The sequence below is a fragment of the Muscardinus avellanarius genome, assembly GCF_963383645.1.
Source record: "Muscardinus avellanarius genome assembly, chromosome: 5".
In the NCBI taxonomy this organism is placed as follows: Eukaryota; Metazoa; Chordata; class Mammalia; order Rodentia; family Gliridae; genus Muscardinus; species Muscardinus avellanarius.
In genome coordinates, this window is record NC_137790.1 from 129,871,172 (window position 1) to 129,895,956 (window position 24,785).

Here is a 24,785-nt window from a genome sequence, read left to right on the forward strand (position 1 = left end):
AAATGACTTATCTACTATGTTGTCAGCATTGTTTCTGGGCTGTCTAGAGTGTGATGGGACAACTGAAAACTGTCATTGTCCGCGGTCTCTCAAAGGGACGCTGGGAGAGGCTGGGGACCTCGAGTCCGTCTGGGCACTATGAAATCCAGCTGGTCCTCCCTGCGGGCATTGTATTACATGGCAAAGACAACTCGAGAAGATACCCAGGTTCTAGCCGGGCATGGTGGCACATGCTTGTAATCCCAGCATCTGGGAGGCTGAGACAGGAGGATGAGTTCTTGGACAGCCTCAGCTACTTAGTGAGACCCTATTTTAAAATGAAGAATAAAAAATAGGAAATAGTGCTGGGGGTACAGCTTGGAGGTAGAATGCCCCTGGGATCCATCCGCAGTACTGCAAAAAAATTTAAAAAAAGAAATAGATACTCACGTTCTACTTTTACTAGCACTGTGCTTACCAGTGGTGACTTCAGTGACACATAAACTCTTTTTTTGAGAAGCCTATACCTACACTTAAGAAACTGCCCTTTCCTGACCAGGGATGATGTTACCCTTCAAGGGAGACTTAGAAAGGCCACCAAAAATAACTCCACAGCCCAACATTCATCCATTCATTCACCTCCAAGCTATACCCGCAGGCCTCTCATTTTATTCTGAAACTGGGTTGTGCTAAATTGCTGAGCTGGCCTCGAACCTGCGCTCCTCCTGTGTCAGATTCCCCAGGTGTGCACCCCCATGCCTAGCTTGCAGCACAGTATTAAAGAGCAGCGAGACACCAGAATAGGCGTCACTTCGCGACACAAGGGCAGTGTCCACACATCTAGCCTTTTAAGCAAGCTGCCCTCGATGAGATAACAGTTACTAAGGAGGTACTGATGCAGACAAAATGACCCACAGCGTCGCCAGCTTCTTAACTGGATGTCAGACATCAGCAGCAGCAGAGGCAACATACGTACGTACTCTGTTCATCTTCACAAGAACACAAGGTTGTCCTTTGGAATAGCCAAACTCAGGGTCATACAGACCACTGCAGTTCTGAAGTAAGAAAAGAGGAAACCGACAAGCAACGTAGACTGGGCCCTTCTGCTCCGTTAATGACCCATCAGGGCAGTCTGTGAGATTCTTCTGTTCTCCTTCAGAATATGCTAAAAAGGAAACATATGTGCTGGATCAGGCCACAAAAGAGTAAACACGACCTGGAACACATCATCCCTGGGACGTAAGACAAACAGCAAAGTTAATTACCAGGTAACATGAGGGAAAGAATGTTAGGTCTGACCTTCTAATAAGAATCTAGTATTTTCTGGTTTACTGCATTCCGTGTCACCCTCAGGTATACTGGAAGCCTTTTATGTGCCTGACTCAAAAAATACAATGGCAGGAATATGAAAAGGCAGCCGGGCGTGGTGGTGGTGGTGCTGGCCTGCAGTCCCAGTTCTTGGGAAGGTGAGACAGAGGATTGCGCAGGTTCAAAGCCAGCCTCAGCTACTGAGTGAGGCTCTCAGCAACTTAGACCTTGTTTCCAAATAAAATAGTTCTGGGTCAGAGAAAGTGGTAAAGACGGCACCATCATATTTATGGTATGAAAATAGTTATGCCACGTCTGACGGTAATATGGGGACCATCCAGAAGGCAAAATAAAAGAACCCTGGAAACTGTAGACAGAAGACTATTAATAGCAGCCCAGGCAGAAGATATTAGCTTAGAAGTGAGTTTTAGCCGGGCGTGGTGGCACACGCTTGTAATCCCCGCGCTTGGGAGGCAGAGACAGGAGGATCGCGCAGGTTCGAAGCCAGCCGCGCGTGCTGGCTTAGGAGACCCTGTTTCCAAATAAAAATGGAAAAATAGGTCTGGGAGTGTAGCCCGGAGGTAGAAGGGCTTCCAGGAACCCCAGTACCACCAAAAAAAAAAAAAAAAAAAAAAAAAAAAAAAAAAAGAAGTGAGTTTTAGTTAAAAAGAAAAATGCTGCCAGATGGATTCTAAAGTAAGCCAAGTGTGGTAGCACACACATCCCAGTACTTGGGAGGCTGAGACAGGAGGATCTCAAGTTCCAGACCAGCTTTAGCAATTAAGTGAAGCATTGTTTCAACACAAAAAATAAAAATGGGGCCAGGGGTACAGCCCAGAGGTAGCATGCCCTGGTTTTAATCCCCAGGCGTGCCCCTTAGACACAAAGTATAAAGAGGAACAATGGTTAGGACTTGGAAATAGGAAGGAAAGGAGGAGAAAGAGAACGCAGGACGGTATCTGCTCTGCCCAGGCACGCGGACAGGCACGGCAAGCCACTCAAAGTCCAAGGTGGCCCAGGCCCTCGTGAGAGAGACTGATCTTTGGTGTGACAGGCCTTACTTCTAACTACTGGTGCGTGGATGTAAGCAGCACATAAGACCACCTTAAAAGACTTCAACTAAACCTAAAGCCAGGATCTTAAAGGAAATGCTTTTTAAAGAAGGTGGAGATCTTTTTACCTCAAAGGTAATTTGCTGTCAAACTTTATTTTTGGTCATATCATATAAAAAATTAAGTTACTGTGAGAACTACTGATTTATCTGGAAGGGGGTGCCAGGATTGAAACCAGGATTTCACACATGCTACGTCTATGTTCTTACCCCCAGTCATATGTACTTTTTTGGTACTAGGGATTGACCCCAGGGGCATTCTACCTCCAAATCATACTCCCAGCCCTATTTTATTTTTGTTTTGCTAGGTTGCTGAGAGTGTCATAAAGTTGCTGCAGCTGGTCTTAAATCTGCAATCCTGTCTCAGCCTCCCAAGTACTGAAATTAGAGGCACGTACCAGCATGCCTGGGTCCATATACTCATCTAAAAGCAAAGAATAATTTGGATATTTGAGGTGTAGGGTAAGTGACTTCCACTACTTTTTTTTTTTTTTTTGCGGGTCTGGGGATGGAACCCAGTGGCATTCTACCTCTGAGCGACACCTCCGCCCCTATTTTTTTTTTTTTTAATTCTTTATTTTTAAACAGGGTCTCACTGAGTTGCAAAGGCCTCACTAAGTAGCTAAGGCTGTCTGTGAACCGCAATCCTCTGGTCTCAGCCTCCCAAATGCTGGGATTACAAGTGTGTGTCACCACACCCAGCTCAACTACTTTCTGTTTGTAACCCCCGTGGTTTCTACTGCATGTGCCCTGCTGGCACAAGCCAGTGCATCACTGCCTGACTCATACTGTGGTGACTTCCACTTCCATACAAAATCAGTAAACCAAGGAGGAGCTGGAAGCCAGGCGTGGTGGCGCACGCTTGTAATCCCCGTGCTTGGGAGGCTGAGACAGGAGGATCGTGCAGGTTCCAGGCCAGCCTCAGCTACTTAGAGAGGCACTCAGCAACTTACTGAGACCCTGTGTCCAAATAAAGTATAAAATAGGTCTGGGAGTGTAGCCCCGGAAGTAGAAAAGCCTCTGGATTACACCCCCAGTACCACAAAATATAGAAAAAAACTAAGTAAATGGGAGTGGTGGCGCCCGTATGTAATCCCAATACTTGGGAGTCTGAGACAGAAGGATCACAGGTTTGAGGACAGACTCTGCAAGTCCGAGACTCCTATCAACCTAGCAAGATCCAATTTCAAAGTAAAAAAAAAAATTGAAGCCAAGCGTGGTGGCACATGCTTGTAATCCCAGCATTTGGGAGGCGGAGACAGGAAGATCGCAGTTGGAGGCCAGCCTCAGCTACTTAGTCAAGCCCTCTGCAACTCAGTGAGACCCTGTTTCAAAAATAAAGAATAAAAAATCGGGCTGGGAGTGTAGTTCTAAGGTAGAATGCCTCTGGTGTCCATCCCCAGTGCGCGCACACACACACACACACCCAAAAAGTGTGTGTGTGTGTGTGTGTGTGTGTGTGTGTGTATTTTGGTGGTACTGGGGTTCCTGAAAACCCTTCTACCTCCGGGCAACACTCCCAGACCTATTTTATACTATTTTATACTTTTTTATTTGGAAACATGGTCTCTTAAGCCAGTGTGGCTGGCTTCGAAACTGCATGATCCTCCTGTGTCCGCCTCCTTAGCGCAGGGATTACAAGCGTGCGCCACCACGCCCGGCAGAAATAAGTATATATTTAACTATCAAGGCAAAGAGAATTAGGGAGATAACATGGACTCAAAAAGAGGTTCTAGTTTAGACAGGAGGAAGCAGGGGGTTTCTGCAAGTTGACAGGAAGAATCCAATACAGAAAGAAGCTATCTATTCATGAAGAGGGAGAGCTAGTCGTATGAGGGACAGGAGCCGAGGCAGGACCCGTACAGTGCAATGTCTCCAAGGAGGGCCGCAGCCACAGGTTTTACTGGTAACAGGGAATCAGAGTTCCCACCTGAGTACTTGTATGGTCTCTTAAATCAAGAAATCAGGTTCTGTAAAGAAACTGAGTCAAAGGAAAAAATGTTCTGAGTACAGGTCAGCAATTACAGCTTCAGAGCATCCCAGACGAGTCATGTGGTCCCAGGCACCCGTATCCCTGTGAGGAAGTGGTCTGGTACCACAGTCACACGCTCTATCCTCAGCAGCACACTGCTGGCAGGTCAGAGGAGCCTCACTCAAGAATTCTGCCCTAAGTGATCGACAGACCAAGACACTACGGATTAGAGCACTGGCAAAAGGAAAAATGAAAAAGCATGAAATTAATGAGAAGGTACATGAGGATTTGGTGAAAGCAGAGGAAAAGCAAAAGAATCAGCAAACTGAAGTTCCAGAGACAGAATAATGCTAGAAGAACACTGAACAAGCAAGAAAGACAGAAGGCGGTGCCAGGAAGCCTTGCCACACGAGTGTTTTTTTTTTTTTGTGTGTGTGTGTGGTACTAGGGATGGAACCCGGGGACATTCTTCCTTGGAGCTACACCCCCAGCCCTATTTTTTTTTATTCTTTATTTTGAAACAGGGTGTCACTGAGTTGCAGAGGGCCTCACTAAGTAGCTGAGGCTGTCCACGAACCGCGATCCTCCCGTCTCAGCCTCCCAGATGCAGGGATTAACAAGTGTGCGCCACCCCGTCCGGCTCATGAGTGATTTTAACAGCAAAACCCTCCCGTGTTCTAGGGAGCAACTCCAAGTGTCTGTGGCCAAGGAGACAGGGTGCTCAAGAGCCAAGAAGCCAGAGCTTTTGATGACTGTTCATGATACTATCATTCACATGAATAATCAGGCCAGGCAAAGGAAAAGTGGGCCGGGATGGCTGCTAATGAGCATCACAAACGAGTGACTCTGACAGACTCTGCATAACTCCCCATTCCCCGCACAAACACTGTATTGGATGCACAAGTTCAAACCCGGGGCTGGGATGCAGGTCACTGTTACATCACTGACATATGGGTTCTTGGCTTCAGTAACAGCACAACAAATATTCACAAGCATTACTTTACATAATATGGGTTTGCTCTATTAATCAGATACTTTTAGCTTTAATACAGACATAAATGCTGTATCTCAACAAACTCATTAGGCTTAGATCCCTATGTTTTCCCAAGGTCTGGAATATTCTTACAACTAACTACAAAATCTACTTGTAAGTGCTCTCCACTATCTGAATTTAAAAGAAGGGCAGAGCTGGAGTGGTGGCACATGCCTGCAGTCCTAGTACTTGGAAGGCTGAGGCAGCACGATTGTAGGTTCATGGCCAGCCTCAGCAACTGTGCAAAACCCTCTACAACTTAGTGAGACCCTGCTTCAAAATTAAAAAAAATAAGATAAAATAGGACTGGGGTTGTAGCTCAGAAGCAGAATGCCCCTGGGTTCAATTCCCAGCACACAAAAAAAAAAAAAAAGAAAAGAAAAGAAAAAGAAAAGAAAAGAAAAGAAAAGTAAATAAAAGGGGAGCCATGCGTGGTGGCGCACGTCTGTAATCCCTGCGCTTGGGAGGCGGAGATAAGAGGATCTCGCAGGTTTGAAGCCAGCTGTGCTGGCTTAAGAGACCCTGTTTCCAAATAAAATATAAAATAGGTCTGGGAATGTAGCCTGAAGGTAAAAGGGTTTCATTCCCAGTACCACAAAAAAGCAATAAAATAAAAGGGGAATGTCAGGTTGCATCCACCTATTATCACAATGCTTGGGAGGCTGTGACAGGAAGAGCACAGGTTTGAGGTCAACCTCAGCAACTTAGTGAGACTGTTTAAAAATAAAAATTAAGCCGGGCATGGTGGCACATGCTTGCAATCCCACCATTGGGGAGGCTGAAACAGGAGGATTGCAGTTTGAGGACAGCCTCAGCTACTACTTAGTGAGGCCCTTTGCAACTCAGTGAGACCCTTTTTCAAAATAAAGAATAAAAAATAGGGCTGGAGCCAGGCGTGGTGGCGCACGCTTGTAATCCCAGCATTCAGGAGGCTTAGACCAGAGGATTGTGGTTCGCGGACAGCCTCAGCTAAAAAAAAAAAAAAAGGGCTGGGGGTGTAGCTAGGAGGTAGAATGCTCCTGGGTTCCACCCCCAGTACCATTTAAAAAAATATAAAAAAAAGGATGGAGGCATAGTTTGGAAAATGTCCCTAGGTTCAATCACCAGTATCACGAGAGGGGGGAGGGGGGGAAGAAAGGTAAAATAAACTTTCAAGAAGAATTATGTTTCTGAGCTGGGCATTGTGACGCTCAACCCTAGCACTTGGGAGGTTGATAGGAGGATCACAGGATTGAGGACAGCCCCAGCAAGTCAAGAGACTCTCATTAACCTCGCGATGACCCTGTTTCAAAATAAAAATAAAATGGGGGTAGGGGTGTAAGCCTGGAGGTAGAATGCCTCTGGGGTCAATACCCAGGATCACACACACATAAAGAATTATGGTTTTAAGACAGGCACAGTGGCACACATCTGTAATCCCAGTACATGGAGAATCACAGGTTCAAGGACAGTCTTAGCAACTTAGGAAGACTCTTAGCAAAACGGTTTAGAATTTTTTTTTTTTTTTTTTTTTGGTGGTACTGGGGTTCCTGGAAGCCCGTCTACCTCTGGGCTACACTCCCAGACCTATTTTCTGTATTTTTGAAACAGGGTCTCTTAAATCAGCGCAGCTGGCCTCGATCCTCCTGCCTCTGCCTCCCAAGCGCAGGGATTACAAGCGTGCGCCACCACGCCCGGCTAGAATTTTTTTTTTTTTTTAAAGAACTGGGGGTGTAGCTCAAGAGGTACAATGACCCTGTGTTCAATCCCTAGTACTACACACACACACACACACACACACACACACACACACACCTCACAAAAGTTTCTAAAAGCAATCATAATTTGGCACTAGATTCTTAAAAATCTTTTCTCTTACTCTAAGAAACATACTTACATTTTAGGAAGTTGTGAAGGTCATTAGTGTACCTTTGATAGGTAGCTGGATCAGATGCACTAAAGGTATATTCCAAAGCAGTCACTGGTTTCGGATAAACCATAAGTCCTAAAATGGTATAACAGAGGAAAACTTAGCAATATTAAATTTCCCTTTCTCCTTCTTACTGATCCCTAAAAAGATCTCGGTAAATCACATGGAAAACTTGTGTCTTAAAATTTCAACAATGAGCTGAACGTGGTGCACATGTTTGTATCTCAGTACTTGGGAAGCAGAGACAGAAGGATCTCAGGTTTTAGAACAGTCTCAGTGCTGGGCGTGGTGGCGCACGCTTGTAATCCCAGCATTCTAGAGGCTGAGACCGGAGGATTGTGGTTTGCGGACGGCCTAAGCTACTTAGTGAGGCCTTCCGCAACTTAGTGAGACGCTGGTTTCAAAAATAAAGAATAAAAAATAGGGCTGAGAGTATAGTTCTAAGGTAGAATGCCCCTGGGTCGTATTCCCAGTACTGGGAAGAAAAAAAAGAAGAAAAAAAGAAGAGTCTCAGCAAGTAGTCAAACTCCCATCAACCTAAAGAGACTGTTTCAAAATAAAATAGGGCTAGGGGTGTGTAACTTGGAGGCAGAATGCCCTTGAGTTCAGTATCTTCAATAACACACACACACACACACACACACACTCTCTCTCTCTCTCTCTCTCTCTCTCTCTCTCTCTCTCTCCCAACAACCACTTATTTATATCAAATTATGAAAGTAACGATATCTGAGACAGGCATGGTGGCACAAGCCTGTAATTCTGGTACGTGGGAGGCTGAGAAAGGAGTACCGTGCAAGTTCAAAGCCAGCCTCAGCTACTTAGTGAGACCTTGTTTCCTAATAAAATATAAAATAGGTCTGGGAGTATAACCCAGAAGTAGAAAGCCCTTGGACTCCAACCCAGTACCACAAAAAGAAAGAAAGAAAAAATCTAAGATTAAAGAAAATTCAAATTTTCAAACCACCTCAGACAGGAGGATTATCCTTTAAATTTGATTATTTTTAGTTAATTATCTCTATTAGTTATTTTTAAAGATTTAATTTAGCCAGAAGCAGTGGCACATGTCTGTTATCCCAAAACTTGGGAGGCAGAAACTGGAGGAGGGCAGGGGTTTGAGTACGGCTTCGACAACTTAGCAAGACCCTGTTTCAAAATAAAAACTAGGGCTGAGGGTGTAGCTCAAAGGTAGATTCCGAGGTGGGTTCAATTCTCAGTACTAACACTACAACAACAAAACAAAAAAAAGAGAGAAAAGATGTGATTTTAGTTTGATTTTCAAATATTTTTAATGCAAAAATCTATTTAGGTTTTGCCAACTTGCCATTCATATACACAGAAATTGTGTGGGTGGGTGGGGAGGGGTATTGGGGGTGGAACCCTGGGGCTTTTCTACCTCTGGACTATACTCCCAAACCTATTTTTTACTTTATTTGGAAATAGGGTCTCAGTAAGTTGCTGAGAGCCTCACTAAGTAGCTGAGGCTGGCTTTGAACCTGTGCAATCCTCCTGTCTCAGCCTCCCAAGCACTGGGATTACAAGTGTGCGCCACCATGCCTGACTTATACACAGAAAATTTTTAGCAAACCAGTCTAAGCCGGGCGTGGTGGCGCACGCTTGTAATCCCAGCATTCAGGAGGCTGAGACAGGAGGATCACGGTTCGCGGACAGCCTCAGCTACTCAGGCCCTCTGCAACTTAGTGAGACCCAGTTTCAAATGAAAGAATAAAAAAATTAGGGCAGGGGGTATAGCTTGGAGGTCAAATGCCCCTGGGTTCCATACCCAGACCCGCAAAAAAAAAAAAAAAAAGTCTTAGCAGTTTTATCATTAAATTATAACTATGGAAGCCTGTCATGGTGGCGGCACAGGCCTGTCATCCCAGTATTGAGGAAGCTGATACAGGAAGACTGCAGGTTCGAGGATGGCCTCTGCAACTTAGCAAGGTCCTCAGCAACTTGGTGATATGTTTCCAAACAAAAAAATAAATAGGGCTGGGATGTAGCTTACAGATATTAGTGACCCTGTGTGCAATCTTTAGTATCACACACAAAATGTGTTTTTCACCTACTGAGTTTGGAGAATAACCATCAAAATTTCATATCAGGAGCTGATACCTGTGTACACAGAACATGCTAATAAATGCAAACGTACTTATCTGTAAGAAGTAATCAGGCTTCCAACTTAAATATAACCATTCTTTATCTGTAATAACTTTATACTACATATATTTATTTATACTATATAAGTACTATAATAATAAATACCTAAGTAACTCAATTTAAAACTTTATTTAAGCCAAGCTTGTGATCCCAGTAGTGGGGAGGCTGATTCCAAGTTCTCCAATTCCTGATCAAATTAACTGAGAGAAAAGATTTATTCAGGATACTTAGACAAATATTACCTATAAACAAAGCAAACTATTAGAAGAAACTGTTCTAGGAGGAGTGAATGGTGGGGAGCTGGTTCAGCTTGGCTACTGATATGGCTGGAGTCAGGCAGTGAGCAGGGATCTGGACTGGGGTTCCTAGGGCCCGGCACAGGAGGGTCTGGGCTGTGATTCCCTGTGGTGGAGGGCTGCCCTGTGGGCCACAGGACGTTTAGTGACATCCCTGGCCTCTACTCACACTGCATCTCTCCTGGAAGACAGATGACTACTGACTATAAGACCAGTAAATGCTCTGGAGAAAGAAGCTTTCTGGCAGACCCTCAGCCTCCTGGCCTGCTGGCCTACCCACTCGCCTGCTATCCAAATCCCACTCTGCTAGGTAGAACCTTGTGATCCACACCACAGATTAAGGGTGTGGTGGCATACGCCCATAATCCCTGTACCTGGAGGCTGATACAGGAGGCTCACAGGTTTGAGGAAAACCTCAGCAAGTAGTGAGACTCTCATCAATCTAGCAAGACCCTGTTTCCAAATAAAAATAAAATAGGGCTGAGGCTGTAGCTCAGAGGTAGAATGACCAAAGGGAGGGGGCAGAGAAAGCGGGGCCTGGTAGTACATGCTTCTAATCTAGTACTTGGGAGTCTGAGACAGGAGAATCATATGCTTGAGGACAGCCTAGTGAGACTCTGTTTCAAAGCAAAAACTAAAGAGGGCTGGGAATAGAGCCTGGAAGTAGAATGCCCTTGGGCTCAATCCCAAGTACTACAAAAAAAAGCATAGAAGAATTAAATGTATAAAGGGTTTGTTTTATTCACTAATGTCATTACTTAATTTTTGGTGGTACTGGGGTTCCTGGAAGCCCTTCTACCTCCGGGCTACACTCCAAACCTATTTTTTATCTATTTATTTTATTTGGAAACAGGGTCTTTCAAGCCAGCGTGGCTGACTTCGAACCTGCGTGATCCTCCTGTCTCTGCCTCCCAAGCGCGGGGATTACAAGTGTGTGCCACCATGGCCAGCGCATTACTTACCATTTTTAACACTCTAATGCAAAACATGTATTCTGTAAGATCAAAGGTCTATACAAGCCAGAGCTGAATGTTCTTTGTATGTAAATTTCCCAAGGCAAAGTGAAACTCCTATACAACATTCATAAAGACCATCCATTATTCTCAATAATATCTGCTCATCCTTGGTAAAGGACTCAAGATTTATCAGTAAATGAATGTGAAGATCTTTAAGTCAATATGTAAATATTAAACATGTAAAATTAAACAATAGCCCTGGGCTCAACCTCTAGCGCCACAAAAATAAATAAGGAAAGATAAGATTACCTATCTTTTATTCTAACACAAAACTGATATATGGTGAACATAAACTAGAACCCAATTTTGTTAAAAGCTAACTGCAACATAATTACCTGGACTAGGAATCTGGTCTCGATATTTTGGTACCTCGTCATTCAGAGTCTGAAGCATTGCCCACATCGTGAGTGAGAAGAGTGCAGCCAAGAATCCATAAAAAACTAGGTAGAAGAGCAAGATCAAACCTGTAAAAGAAACCAAATCTATCAACTGTGGAGATATACATTAAGTGCACACATTTACCATTCGCGGCAGGGCTGTGCACCTAAGCTTTGCCATGCAGTCACATGTCCTCACACTAAAGACACATGAATTTGTCCAAGCAAGGGGCACCTTGGCAGGTACCACCCACTTATCCCATGAGCCCTCCTTTCCTCTGGTATTTTTAGATTAAAGTAGCTTCCAGCTCAGTGGTAAAGTGCTTGGCTAACAGGCAAGAGTTCAATCCCCAGCACTCTGAGGGAAATAAAAGGCTGCTCTGGTTCAAAGTCAGACATAGCATACAGAAGGGAAAAGATAGCTTTAGGTGGGGCAAGCTCCCAATATATTTACATATTGAAGTGGTATACCAGAAAAGAACTAGCACATTAAACCTGTATTGCACAGATAGCAATTATCTGTATACATTTAAGTTTTTAAAAGTGAGATGATGTAAAGAATACCAGGAAATGTACTCATTGAATAACGTTTAGGAAACACTGGTCAAGTGGAAGGGCCCATGCGAAAGTGAAGAGGCGACGGCCACAACAAGCACAGCCTGGGGATTCACAGCACCGCACCAGCAGAGCCAGACCAGGACACATTCCGTCAGTAAGGATTCAGGCCTCCCTTCACACTTGGAAATGCATGGACATATCTCAAGCCAGTCACTTATTTTAGTAACACCTAAAACCAATCATTTCTAAATATCTATATCGAAAGTTCTAACATCAGAAATGATCATCACCGCTGGGCGTGGTGGCGCACGCTTGTAATCCCTGCGCTTGGGAGGCTGAGAGAGAGGGATCGCATGGGTTCGAAGCCAGCCTCAGCTACTTAGTGAGACCCTGTTTCCAAGTAAAATACCTCAGCTACTTAGTAAGGCCTGCCACAATTTAGTGAGACCCTATTTCAAAATAAAGAGTAAAAAATAGGGCAGGGGGTGTAGTTTGGAGGTTGAATGCCTCTAGGTTCCATCCCTAGACCCACCAAGAAAAAAAAAAAAAAAAAAAAAAAACAAAGACATTAAGCCCCTAGATAGTGTAATAGTAAAGAGTTGAAATCATGTCAGCTTTACTTCTCAATTCCCAATCTTAATAATACATTTGTATATTTTGCCCGATTTCATTTCTTTTCTTTTTTCTTTTTTTTTTTTTTTTGGGTAGTACTAGGGTTCCTGGAAGCACTTCTACCTCCGGGCTACACTCTCAGACCTTTTATACTTTTATTTGAAAACAGGGTCTCTTGAAGCCAGCACAACTGGTTTTGAACCCATGCGATACTCCTCTCTCGAGATACTCCTCTCTCCGCCTCCCAAGCGCGGGGATTACAAGCATGCGCCACCACGCCCAGCTACCTGATTGGGTGGACCCCGTTATCCCCACAAGGAGTAACTTCAGAGGGTTTCTAAGATCTGTTTTAAGAAGATCTGAGAATGTTAATAATCTCCCCTGGGGGAGCAGCTGTATAGCTTTCTTCTGATTTTCAATTAACCCATTACCCCAAAATATATCAAGTCAAAACCTAGATTTTCTTAACTGTAGGCCAGGAAGCCATTTCCAGCCCCCTTTTATAAAGTAAAAGCAATTTCATTTTAGACTAGCATTTCAGCCCTCTCCCCATTTACCAGGCAGCCAGGGTAAGGAGCGAGAGATCAGAAGAGAGGACAGGATGTTACCTTCAGCGGCACCACTTCCCTACCACACACTGTGATCCTGCTGCGGAAAAAGAAAAGGAAGAGCAACCTCAACAAGTGACCGGTTCACCTGCTACAGAGGGAAGAGGAACACACCCAGGTCCACACGCTGCTTTAATGAGATCCAGGAGAAAACAATCCTTCACATGTAGACGAGCGCAGGAAACAGGATAAAACCCTCTGTACAGCCGACCAAGGTCGACAGTACACAAGTGTGGCTGTGTGCTAGTACAACTTAATTTTTCCTGTGTGTGCCACCGGGGATTGAACCCAGGGCATTCTACATCCGAGCTGTACCCCCAGCCCTATTTTATTTTTATTTGGAAACAGGGTCTTGCTACATTGAAGAAAATCTCACTACTTGCTGAGACTGTCCTCTACTGAGATCTTCTATCTCAGCCTCCCAAGTACCGGGATTAAAGGCCTGCGCCACCACACCCGGCTCAACTTCAATTATAAAATCAGGCAGATGGGTGCCACAGTGGTTTGTTGACTCCTGCAGTACTGGAGGTTGGACCCAGAGGCATCTTATCTCCAAGCTACACCCAAGACCTATTCTATTTTTTAATTTGAAATGGGGGGGCACTAAATTGCTGAGGCTGGCCACGAACCTCTGATCTTCCTGTCTCAGCCTCCGCAGTACTGGGATTACAAGTGTGCACCACCAAGCCCAGCTCTCCCACTCTACTCTACTCTTCCCTCCCTCCCTCCCTCCCTCCCTCCCTCCCTCCCTCTCTCTCTCTCTCTCTCTCTCTCTCTCTCTCTCTCTCTCTTTCTACGGGTCTGGGGATAGAACCCAGGGGCATTCAATCTCCGAGCTGCAGCCCCTGCCCTATTTTTTTTTTTTTATTATTTATTTTGAAACCAGGTCTCACTGAGTTGCAAGGGCCTCACTAAGTAGCTGAGGCTGTCCGCGAACCGAGATCCTCTGGTCTCAGCCTCCCGAATGCTGGGATTACAAGCGTGTGCCACCATGCCTGGCTCCACTCTTATTTCTGATGAGGGACAGGGACAGGAGCTAAGATGCTGCTAGGGTGCAGCAAGGTGGTGGGTTAGTGAAGAAGCTCATTGGGACAGCACTTGCTCATATAAGGCCCAGGGTTTGATCCCCAGCAACACGCACATGGACACAAAAGGTGGTGGTGGTGGTGCCAGCATTAGACATGGCCCAAGTCCTGCCCTGACCACTGCCTGCAGCACCACCTTGGACAAGACCCCCATCTCTGCCTAAAGGAATATCAGAAGTGTCTAGCTAATTATTCACATTAGAGAAAAGCAGAGATCTGACAACATAAAATACAACTTCTGAGGAAGGAAAATGGCCAACAATTTAGAACCATTTTTGGAATGGTGCCACAACTAGGCCTTATAACCAAATTTAAGGTTTAAAGTTTAGCCTAATTAACTGCATTTTACTTCTCAAAAAATTGTCTTGAACAGCCAGGCGTGGTGGTGCACACTTGTAATCCCTGCGCTTGGGAGGCGGAGACAGGAGGATCGCGCTGGTTCGAAGCCAGCCTCGCTGGCTTGAGACCCTGTTTCCAAATAAAAATATAAAAAATAGGTCTGGGAGTATAGCCCGGAGGTAGAAGGGTTTCCAGGAACCCCAGCACCACACACACACACAAAAAGTCATAACAAATGACGTCTGATTCATGTGGATTCTACAGACACCAAGCAGCAAGGAATCTTGGGACAGTCTACCCTGTGTCAACCAGAGAAAGGAGCAGGGGCCCTGACCTGTCACTCTGTTCCTACCCACTGGAGTGGGTGAGTCAACTCTGGCACTAACCACCAGGAGCCAAGGGCTGGGTCAGGCAGAGGAAGCCACCAATTTGGAGGTTTCCTACTGTGCCCTCAGGAACTATCACTTAATGGAAAATCCCAATGGACTTCAGAAAAGAGCTGTATTCAGGATTCTACTTTGACTGTAAAGGAAACTCAGGGTAGGGTCCAGGATGTTGTGCAGTCAGGGCCAGCCTTCCTCCTAGCATGTGCCTCTTAACCTGAGAGCTTCAGTGTCCAGTTTTCACTGGGATCTCACTAAGTAATGAGACTGATTGGATCACAGGCCCCACCAGAGCTCAATTGCCAGCCCCCTCCTTTCTTCCCTGGAGGTCAGGCTGGTTCAAAGACCCAACCCTACTGGGACTTGGTTGGTTCTGGGGACCAGCCTCCCGTCTTAAAGTTACCGAGGGATCCATGATGAGCCACCTGGTTAGTCTAAGACAACATTCCTATGACTCAGGAAATTCCAACTGTTTTTAGCAACTCTGTTCTAGGAACCTGGGAAAAAGACTGAATTCTTTATTATTTGGCACCAGAAAAACCAAAAGACTTACTTCACAACAGTCTATGTAACCACTCTACACACTTCCTTGACCTGATTCACTACCTAGCAAATTTTCTAGTTACATGAAGGCACTTAGATTTCAGAAAAATTATGCCTCTCTTCAGATGGTTCTGCTAATTAAAAACGTCTACTTAGTAAATAAGTTAACATTCTGCTTATGGTTTTAAAATACTTTAAAAGCACAAGCAGGTATAATTTTAAAATAATTTATGAAGCCGGGTGTGGTGGCTCACACCTGTAATCCCAGTACTTGGGAGGCTCAGACAAGAGGATCTCAGGTTTAAGGACAGCCTCAGTGAAGTGAGACTCATTAACCTAGTGAGACACTGTTTTCAAATAAAAATAAAATAGGGTTGGCAGTATAGCTTGGAGGTAGAATGTCCCTGGCCTTGCAAGTACTGGGATTGGGATTACTAGCATGCACCACCACACCTGACTATCTTTGCATATTTGAATTTTTTTTAAATATTGAGGAACAGCTAGGCGTGGTGGCTTTAGTTTGTAATCCCAGCACTTGAGAGGCTAAAAAAGGAGGATCGCAGGTTCACGGCCAGCCTCAGCTACTTAGTGAGCCCCCCATCCCCTGCAACTTAGTGAAACCCTGTTTCAAAATAGAGTAGCCAGGCATGGTGGTGCACACTTGTAATACCCAAGCTTAGGAGGCTGAGACAGGAGGATTGCAGTTCACAAAAAGCCTTAGTTACTTAGACCCTTTGCAACTCAGTAAGACCCCATTTCAAAATAAAGAATAAAAAATAAGGCTGGGGGTGTCACTCAAGAGGTAGAATACCCCTGGGGTCCATTCCCAGTACCACAAAATAAATAAATTAAATGAAATAGGGCTAGGGATATAGCTTGGAGGTAGAATACCTCTAGTTTCAATCCAGAGGCATTCTACCATCTGAGCGATACCTCCCAGCCCTATTTTATTTTTATTTTGAAACAGGGTCTCACTAGGTTGATAAGAGTCTAAGTATTTGCTGAGGCTGTCCTCGAACCTGGGATTCTCCTGTCTTAGCCTCCCAAGTACTGGGATTACAAGCATACACCACTATACACAGCTAAAAAAACAAAACAAAACAAAAAACACCTATTTCTTAAAAAATAGGCAAAAGAGTTCATCAGAAACTGTTCAAAGAAACAAGGACTACAAAACCAAGTTCCTAAAAAGGTGCTTAACATCATTACAGCAAATCAAAACTACAGCGAAGTTCTACTACACACCTACCAGAATACTAGTAATTTTCAAAGCTGACCATACCAGGTAAAGGCCCTGAGGTAGAGCAATTGGAGCTCTCAGACCCTGCTGGTGTGAATGTAAAAACAAAACAAAGTACTGAAAAGTCTGACCATCTTCTGAAAAGTCAGCGCCACAGCAGCCTTTCACAGGGTCTACGATGCAGTCAATCTACTCTGACACATGTTCACAGTGGGAGGGAGGGCACATAAACACCCAGAGGCTTTCTGTGCAATCACTAAAAACTGCAAACAGCCTGAATGCCCACCAACAGATGAATGAATGAGTAAAGCGAGGTTATCCACACAATAAAGTACTCAGTAATAAAAAGAACAGAGGATGCACATAAAAACCTAGCTCAGGCTGGGCGTGGTGGCATCCGGGAGGCTGAGACAGGAGGATCGCGGTTCGCGGACAGCCTCAGCTCCTTAGTGAGGCCTTCTGCAACTCAGTGACACCCCGTTTCAAGATAAAGAATAAAAAAATAGGGCTGGGGGTGTAGCTCGGAGGTAGACTGTCCCTGGGGTGGGTTCTATCCCCAGCAACACAGACACACACACACACACACACACACACACACACACACACACACACACACGTCCCTGGGTTCCATCCCCAGTACAGAAAAAAAGAAAGAGAAAGGAAGGACAGACCGGCACCCCCCCACACACACCATCTCTATACTATGGAATATTACACAATTACTCAAAGGAATTAGCCAAATCTGTACCAACGTGAAAGACTAAGTGAAAAAAAAGTTCCAGAACATGTTCTTTTCTTATGATTCATGCAAAAATGGAAAAAATTATTCCTACATATTCCATATATACCCATTTATAAACATATTTACATAAATTTACAAAAAAGGATTAGTGGGAAAGTTAACAAACATCTGTAGGAAAGACGAGTGGTGAGGATAAGAGAAACACAGGAATCTGTTCACACATTCTTTTTTCTCGTGCAAACAGTAATATTTACAAATGCAGCTGAGCGTGGTGGTGCACAATTATAATCCCAGCACTTGGGAGGCTGAGACAGGAGGATCGCAGTTCGCATCCGGCCTCAGCTACTTAGGTCCTGTGTAGCTCAGTGAGACCCTGTTTCAAAATAAACAATTAAAAAATAGGGCTGGGCGTATAGCTCGGAGGTAGAATGCCCCTGGGTTCCACCCCAGTACCATAAAAAAAATTACAAATGCACAGAAATGTAATGAAATTTAACAGTGAACACCCTGAAACCCACTTAGACTCCATAATTAACATTTTACTCTATTGGTCTCATTTTTTGCAATGCACTTCAAGTTGCACATGTCAGTGCACTTTACCCCCAAGCCTCAGGATGCAGGTGTTGAGGGGTTTACATTCAGCAAAATACACATAGCTCCAATGCACCATTCAATGGGTTTTGACAAATGCATTCATGTGTATGATCCAAACCCCTATTCAAAATATAGAATCCTCACATGTAACCTCCCTCACACCCTCTCCCAGTCAGTCCCCAGGCCTAGGAATAATCCCAGTTCCAGACTTTTTCCCAACACTGGTATGTGGGAGGCTATGACGCTAGAGAAAGTTTTCTAGAATTATTAGCAATAGTGCCCAGTAGGGGAGAACATAATACTACATAAACCTCTTTTAAATTTGAGAGCAGGGAACTTAAGGGGGGAAAACACTTTCTCATAAAAAAGTTTCCCATAAGAGCAGAAGCAGGCAGAATGGTGCACACTCAGTAATTGTAATCGTAGTACTTGGGAGGTGGAGACAGGCAGGTCACAGGATCAAATCCAGCCTCAGCAATTTAACAAGATCTCGTTTCCAGATTAAAATAAACAAAAAACAGGGCTGGGGGACAGACTGGTGGTACAATGAGAGAGAGAGAGAGAGAGAGAGAGAGAGAGAGAGAGAGAGAGAAAGAAACACACAGAGCAATAAAAGCTGAAAAGTACAATCAAGCAGAAAGCAGGAGTCTTGGATAGCCCTGGTTCTGTTACTCTGATCAGATGCACAACCCAGACACCACCAAGTCAATTTAATCAGTTAAGTGGCATAACCTCTACACTCACCGGGACCCCCCTAATCTGGGTTCTGGTGACTGAGGCCCATTCTGTGTTAAGAGCCAGGCTTCCCCAGGGCTCTTAAACACTGACCTATGAAAAGCCGTCAGTACGATAGCAAAATAAATAAATAAAAGAATGATTATGCTATGGCATATCAACACCATCAAACACTGAGGGTATTAAAAATATTGCAGAAGACAACGGAATGTTTCATAATAATGTTCATTCATTTAACCAGCTTTGAATACATTCCTATTAAGTGCCAGGACAGGCTATGTTTAGAGAATCAAAGAGGAGCAAGATGTGTATAAGATTATAGCGGCTGGGCTGTAGCCCAATGGTAAAGCTCTTGCCTGGCAGGCACGAGGCTCTGGGTTTGATCCCCAGCACTTAAAGAAAAAGAAAAAAAGAAAGAAAATCTTAAGTCTAGTAACTGGCAGCAAAGTGACAAGCGTGTTAAGGAATACACAGGAACACTTGACCCAGTCTTAAGGCAAAAGAGAAATTAGAGATTATGCTATCAAAGCTGACACTGAAGTAGTCAGCCCCAAGTAGAGATAGCCAAAGATAAGCTCAGAAGGGGTAGAAAAAACAAAAACATAACAATCTAAAGAGAGGAGAGAAATAAACCAGCAAGATCATGAAGAATTTGTGTTAGGTGAAGATGAAACAGAAGGATCAAGGACTACAGGTTCAGGGCCAGCCTCAGCTACTTAGTAAGGCCCTCTGCAACTTAGTGAGACTCTGTTTCAAAATAATAAAAAATCTGGCTGGGAGTGTAGCTCTGAGAGAGAATGCCTCAGGGTTCAATTGTGATCCCGGTACTTGGGAGGCTGAGACAGGAGGATCACAGGTTCAAAGCCAGCTTCAGCAACTTAGTGAGACCGTTTCCAAATAAAATATAAAAATAGATCTGGGCCGGGCATGGTGGCACATGCTTGTAATCCCAGCGCTTGGGAGGCTGAGACAGGAGGATCGCACAGGTTCAAAGCCAGCCTCAGCTACTTAGTGAGACTCTCAGTAACTTAGTGAGACCCTGTTTCCAAATAAAGTATAAAACAGATATGGAGCGTAGCCCGGAGGTAGAAAGCCTCTGGGTTCCACCCCAGTACCACAAAAAAAAAAAAAAAAAAAAAAAGAAAAGAAAATCATGTTGTTGGGCCGTGTGGCATATGCCCATAAGAGATAGGAGGATTTTGCGTTCCAGGCCAGTCTCAACAATTTAGTGAGTGAGACCCTGTGTCAAAATAAAACAAACAAAAGGTCCAGGTATGTAGCCTGAAGGTAGAATGTTGCTGGGTCTATCCCCAGTACAGTCCGTCAGTCAGTCAGTCAGTGGGTTTGTATGTCATGCTAAGGAATCCTTGAGGGCAGCAGAGATTTATTTGAAGAGGTATCTACGCAACATCCACTAAAGATTTCTGATAGGCAGCCGGTTAACAAAATACAAAAAAGCATCAAGTAGGCACACAGATTCAAGAGTCCCAACAGAGAGTAACCAAAGCCACCAGAAAATAGGTTAACTTCAAGCAGGAAATGTGAGTTACTACAGAGGTCATGAAAACAGCCAACAATATCAACACATCAACCTCCACTCGGCTACTTAGCCCTTTGCAACTCTACTGCAAAGACCCTGTTCCAAAATAAAAAATAGGGCAGTGAAGCCGGGCGTGGTGGCACATGCTTGTAATCCCAGCATTTGGGAGGCTGAGACATAGAGGATCACGGTTCACGGACAGCCTCAGCTACTACTTAGTGAGGCCCTTTGCAATTCAGTGAGACCTGTTCCAAAACAAAGAATAAAAAGTAGGGCTGGGTGTGTAGCTTGGAGGTAGAATGCCCCTGGGTTCCATCCCTAGTACTGCAATAAATAAATAGCAAGATAAGAATAGCTTTGATACTGATGAAGGCATGATACCATGATATACCTGGTATATCGTGGTATCTGATAAACTTACATTTTCAGGAAAACAGTATGACAACATGTATCCAAAATGTGAAAATTATATACATAAATGGCCTAAAAATGTCAACAGTACAAACATATCCCAAGGCAACAAATGTATAAAAATGTGCATATAAGGGGGAAGGTAATGAGTGGAAGACCAGTACATACAATAAGGAAAAAAAAAAATCATGGCATATCTAACTATATTACAGCACACTAGTCAGCTAAATGTTAAAAAAAAAATGATCAAAGCCAGGCGTGGTGGTGAATGCTTGTAATCCCAGCATTCTGGAGGCTGGGATCACATTTTCACGGAAGGCCTCAGCTACTTAGCGAGGCCCTCCGCAACTTACTGAGACCCTGTTTAAAAATAAAGAATAAAAAAAAGGGCAGAGGGGTGTAGCTTGGAGGTCGAATGCCCCCGGGTTCCATCCCCAGACCCACAATAAATTAAGCCAGTGCGGCTGGCTTCAAACCTGTCTGATCCTCCTGTCTCTGCCTCCCAAGCGCAGGGGTTACAAGCATGCGCCACCACGCTCGGCAATGATGTTTTTATTAACATGGGAAGATGCTCCTAATAAACTCAAGAGACCCTACTGCATCTCTTTAAAAAGTGTAATGTGACAGACATTTCAGGAAGGTATATACCAGAATGTTGAGAGATGAATCAGGCAGCTGGCCCATGCAGTGCCTCTACCAGAATCAGAAAAAGGTTATCATTCCTGGCCCAGGGCCTTCAAGTACATAGCTCTCCAAAATGGCCTTGTCTTCATGATAATCAGAACAGGGACCCACCTCTTCTCCAGGCTGACCCAGGTGTGTTCACACAGCCTGGAGGGCCCAACCTCTTCACCATTGGCCCTCATGTGCTTAAGAGGGAAGCCCTTGTGTTGGGAGAGAACTAAATGTTCACCTACAGCCCAGCGCAGTGGCGCACGCTTGTAATACCAGCATTCTGGAGGCTGAGACCTAGAGGATCACGGTTCGCGGACAGCCTCAGCCACTTAGTGAGGCCCTCTGCAACTCAGTGAGACCCGGTTTCAAAATAAAGAATAAAAAATAGGGCAGGGGGTGTAGCTCGGAGGTCAAATGCCCCTGGGTTCCATCCCCAGACCCGCAGGGGAAAAAAAATGTTCACCTACCTAGCCCATTCTACACTGGCTTATTATTATTACTAAAATAAACAGATCTACTATTTGTTGATAAGAGTGATTTCGATTCTGGACAGTGCACACCTGCAATCCCAGCTACTAAGAAGGCTGAGGCAGCAGGATCACAAGTTCAAGGCCAACCTAGGCCATTTAGCAGACCCTGTCTCGAAATCAAAGCATTCTCGGTAGAATGCCCCTGGGTTCAATCCCTAGTATCATAAATAAATAAAATCAATCTCAACTTTACCTGAATGTACTACTACAACCCTTATACTTTGCCCCTATATTTTGATAATTTGTGTTATCTATTTAAATGTATATTCTCAATAAAATCCCTATCCAAAGATCATGTAATATAAAGGTTATAAAGAATACTATCTAGCCAGGTGTGGTCATACACTCCAGTAATCCCAGTACTTCGAAGACAGAGGCAGAAGGATCACAGGTGTGAGGACAGCTTGAGCAAACAGTGAGGCTCTCATCAACCTAGTGAGATCCTGTTTCAAGATAAAAAAATAAAATAAGGCTGGGGACGTATTTCAGATGTAGAATGCCCCTTACTTAGCTCAATTCCCAACAGGAAACAAAACAAAACAAAAACACGCCAGGCGTGGTGGAGTACACTTGTAATCTCAGCACTTGGGAGGGTAAGCCAGAGGTTCAAGGACAACCTCAGCAGGCAGTGAGACTCTCATCAACCCAGCAACTGTTCAAAATAAAAATGAAAAATAGGACTGGGGGTAGAATGACCTTGGGTTCAAACCCCAGTCCCGCTTAAAAAAAACAATTATCTGTATAAAAAGGTCATTCTAGCCAAGTGCTAGAAGCAAGATGCTCAAAAAGGAAGACAGCCTATAAACTTAATCTCTCCACCCCTCCAGAACTTTTTCAGCAAAAAGTTAGTACACTCTAGAAACAAGCAATTAGGGTTAGGAGTGTTCATTTTCCTCTCATTTAACTCTGGATGCAAGATTTATTTCTTCGTTACACTAACACTAGCAATTTAAATAAAAATCATGCGTGATTACCGTGCAGTTAGGCAAGCCATCTGTAAAATAATACAACCACTGGAGTGCGATTAAAGGCCAACTGGGTTCTTTTCTTGGCTCTCTGGAATATGTAATTTTACGCAGACAAAATCACAACCTCTCTGGGTCTCATTTTTCTCATGTCTAAAGCAAAGGTTGGGCTAAAAACCCTCCACGACCCTTTCCAGCTTCTGATAGGCCTTCAAGTCGCCTTTCCTTCCTGGAGGGGCTCATTTCAGTCAGCAGCAAGTTTATTTTCTGAGTCATAGCTCATTTACTCTCTTCATACATCTCTTAAAAATGTCGTGTCCCAACAGTTCCGAACTCTAGCAATGTATTCCCACTCGGGGAGAGAGAGAGAGAGAAAAAAGATCTGTCAAGACCCGCTAGTAAAATATTTTTCAAAAGGGTAAGATCAAGTTTACCTAAGTGTAAACACAAAAAAAGCACTTATCCATCTTCACACGATAATATAATTTTCTAAACACAAAGCAGCACTGCGCTAGTAGATGGATAATAATAATAATAATTTTTATTATTACTATTTGTGGTACTGGGGGTCGAACCCAGGGGCGTTCTACCCCGGAGCTACACCTCCAGCCTTTTTCATTTTGAAACCAGGTCTCGTTAAGTTACTGAGGACCTAAACTGCTGAGGCTGGCCTCTTACCTACAGTCCTCCCGTCTCGGTCTCCCAAGTACTGGGATTGATTTTTTTTTTTTTTTAAACAAAGAACTCACGCAGAGCAACCTTGCAAACATCACAATGGTTTGAAGGCACAGAAGGGAAAGAAAAGAAAATGCTGTTCAGACAGGACTGACCTCTCTCTTTTTCCCCGCCTCCCCTCCCCCCCCAAAAAAAATACACAGTAAATTTGTAAGAAAACCGCTGGGATGAAGGGAAAAAAATTAAAAAAAAAAAAAAAAAAAGAAGAGGAGGAGGAACCAGCTTGTTCCGGGCTGCTCTCGCGCCGGGCCGGCTGCGTTTTCGGGCACAGTGTCCTTCTGCGGTCAGCCCGCCGCCGCGTGTGCCTGCAGCCCACTCGCGCGCCCTCGACCCGCGGGGCGGCGGCGTGGCCGGGTCACGGGACCGCGGCGGCGGGAGTGGAAATTTCCTCTCGGCGGGCGCGGGGCGCGCGGCCTCCCGAGCCCGGCCTCCGCGGCGGGCGGGCGGCGGGCTACAAAGGAGGCCGGGCCCGCGGAGGCCGCGCACGTGCGCCGGCCCGGGGCGCCGCGGAATGAATGGGCCGCCGCCGCCGCGCTCACCCCAGCTCTGGGCCGTGCGCCCCAGGAACTCGCCGCTGCTCGGGTTGTACAGGAAGAGCTTCCACTCGGCCAGGCTCTGGTGGAACGACTTCTTCTCCGTCTTCGTCATGGCGGGCGTCCCGGCGGTGGCGTCCCGGCGGCGGCGGCGGGCGGCGGCGGGGCGGGCGGCGGCGGCTCCTCCTCACCGGGAGCACTCGGGCCGACTGCGCCGCGCCGGGCCGGGCGGCCGCTCCGGCCGCGGGAGCCTGACGTCCCCGCGCGCCGCAGCCAATGGGCGCGCCGCTCGCCGGCCACGCCCCGGCCACGCCCCCGGTCACGCCCCCGGCGCCGCCGAGGAGGAAGCGGCCGGGCCGCGGCTCGGTGACCAGCGCGTTCCGCTCCGGCGAGCAGGGGCGGCCGGCCCGCGGGGTCTCCGGCGGGCGCCTCGCCGGGCCGCCCCGAACCCAGGCGCCCGAGGTGGCGCGGGGCCCGGAGAGCGAGGGCGGCGAGGACGCCAGCCCGCCTTCGCCCAGCCGGCCCCAGGCACGGCCGCGGGCTCTGTGACGTCACCGCAAGACGCCCTGCGGGAGACCCCGGGAGGGGGTCCGCGAGGGCGGCGGGCGCTGCGGCTGCTGCCCAGACCCGGTCCTCGCTTGGCGGTGTTTGAGGATTTAACCAGGGATCTCGGGCCAACTGGAGTTTCATTCTGAATATGCCAGTGTTGGTGAAACGGGATGCAATATCAATCCTCCCCCCCCGCTTCCAGATTCAGTTGAATGTATCAGTGAAATCAATATACATGCTTTTCCAA

At 45.6% G+C, this 24,785-nt stretch overlaps 1 protein-coding gene across 1 annotated transcript in view; it reads right to left on the minus strand.

Annotated features, from left to right (window-relative positions):
- ATP1B3 (ATPase Na+/K+ transporting subunit beta 3) overlaps positions 1-24,104 on the minus strand; it is a gene marked incomplete at both ends in the record, with an annotated part of 33,376 nt that extends 9,272 nt beyond the window's left edge. The window contains 4 exons of the mRNA XM_080696237.1: positions 960-1,144; positions 7,280-7,387; positions 11,120-11,248; positions 23,996-24,104. Of these exons, the coding sequence (XP_080552363.1) occupies positions 960-1,144; positions 7,280-7,387; positions 11,120-11,248; positions 23,996-24,104 (531 nt within the window). The remainder of the gene's footprint in view (positions 1-959; positions 1,145-7,279; positions 7,388-11,119; positions 11,249-23,995) is intronic.
- Positions 24,105-24,785: the final 681 nt, after the last annotated feature.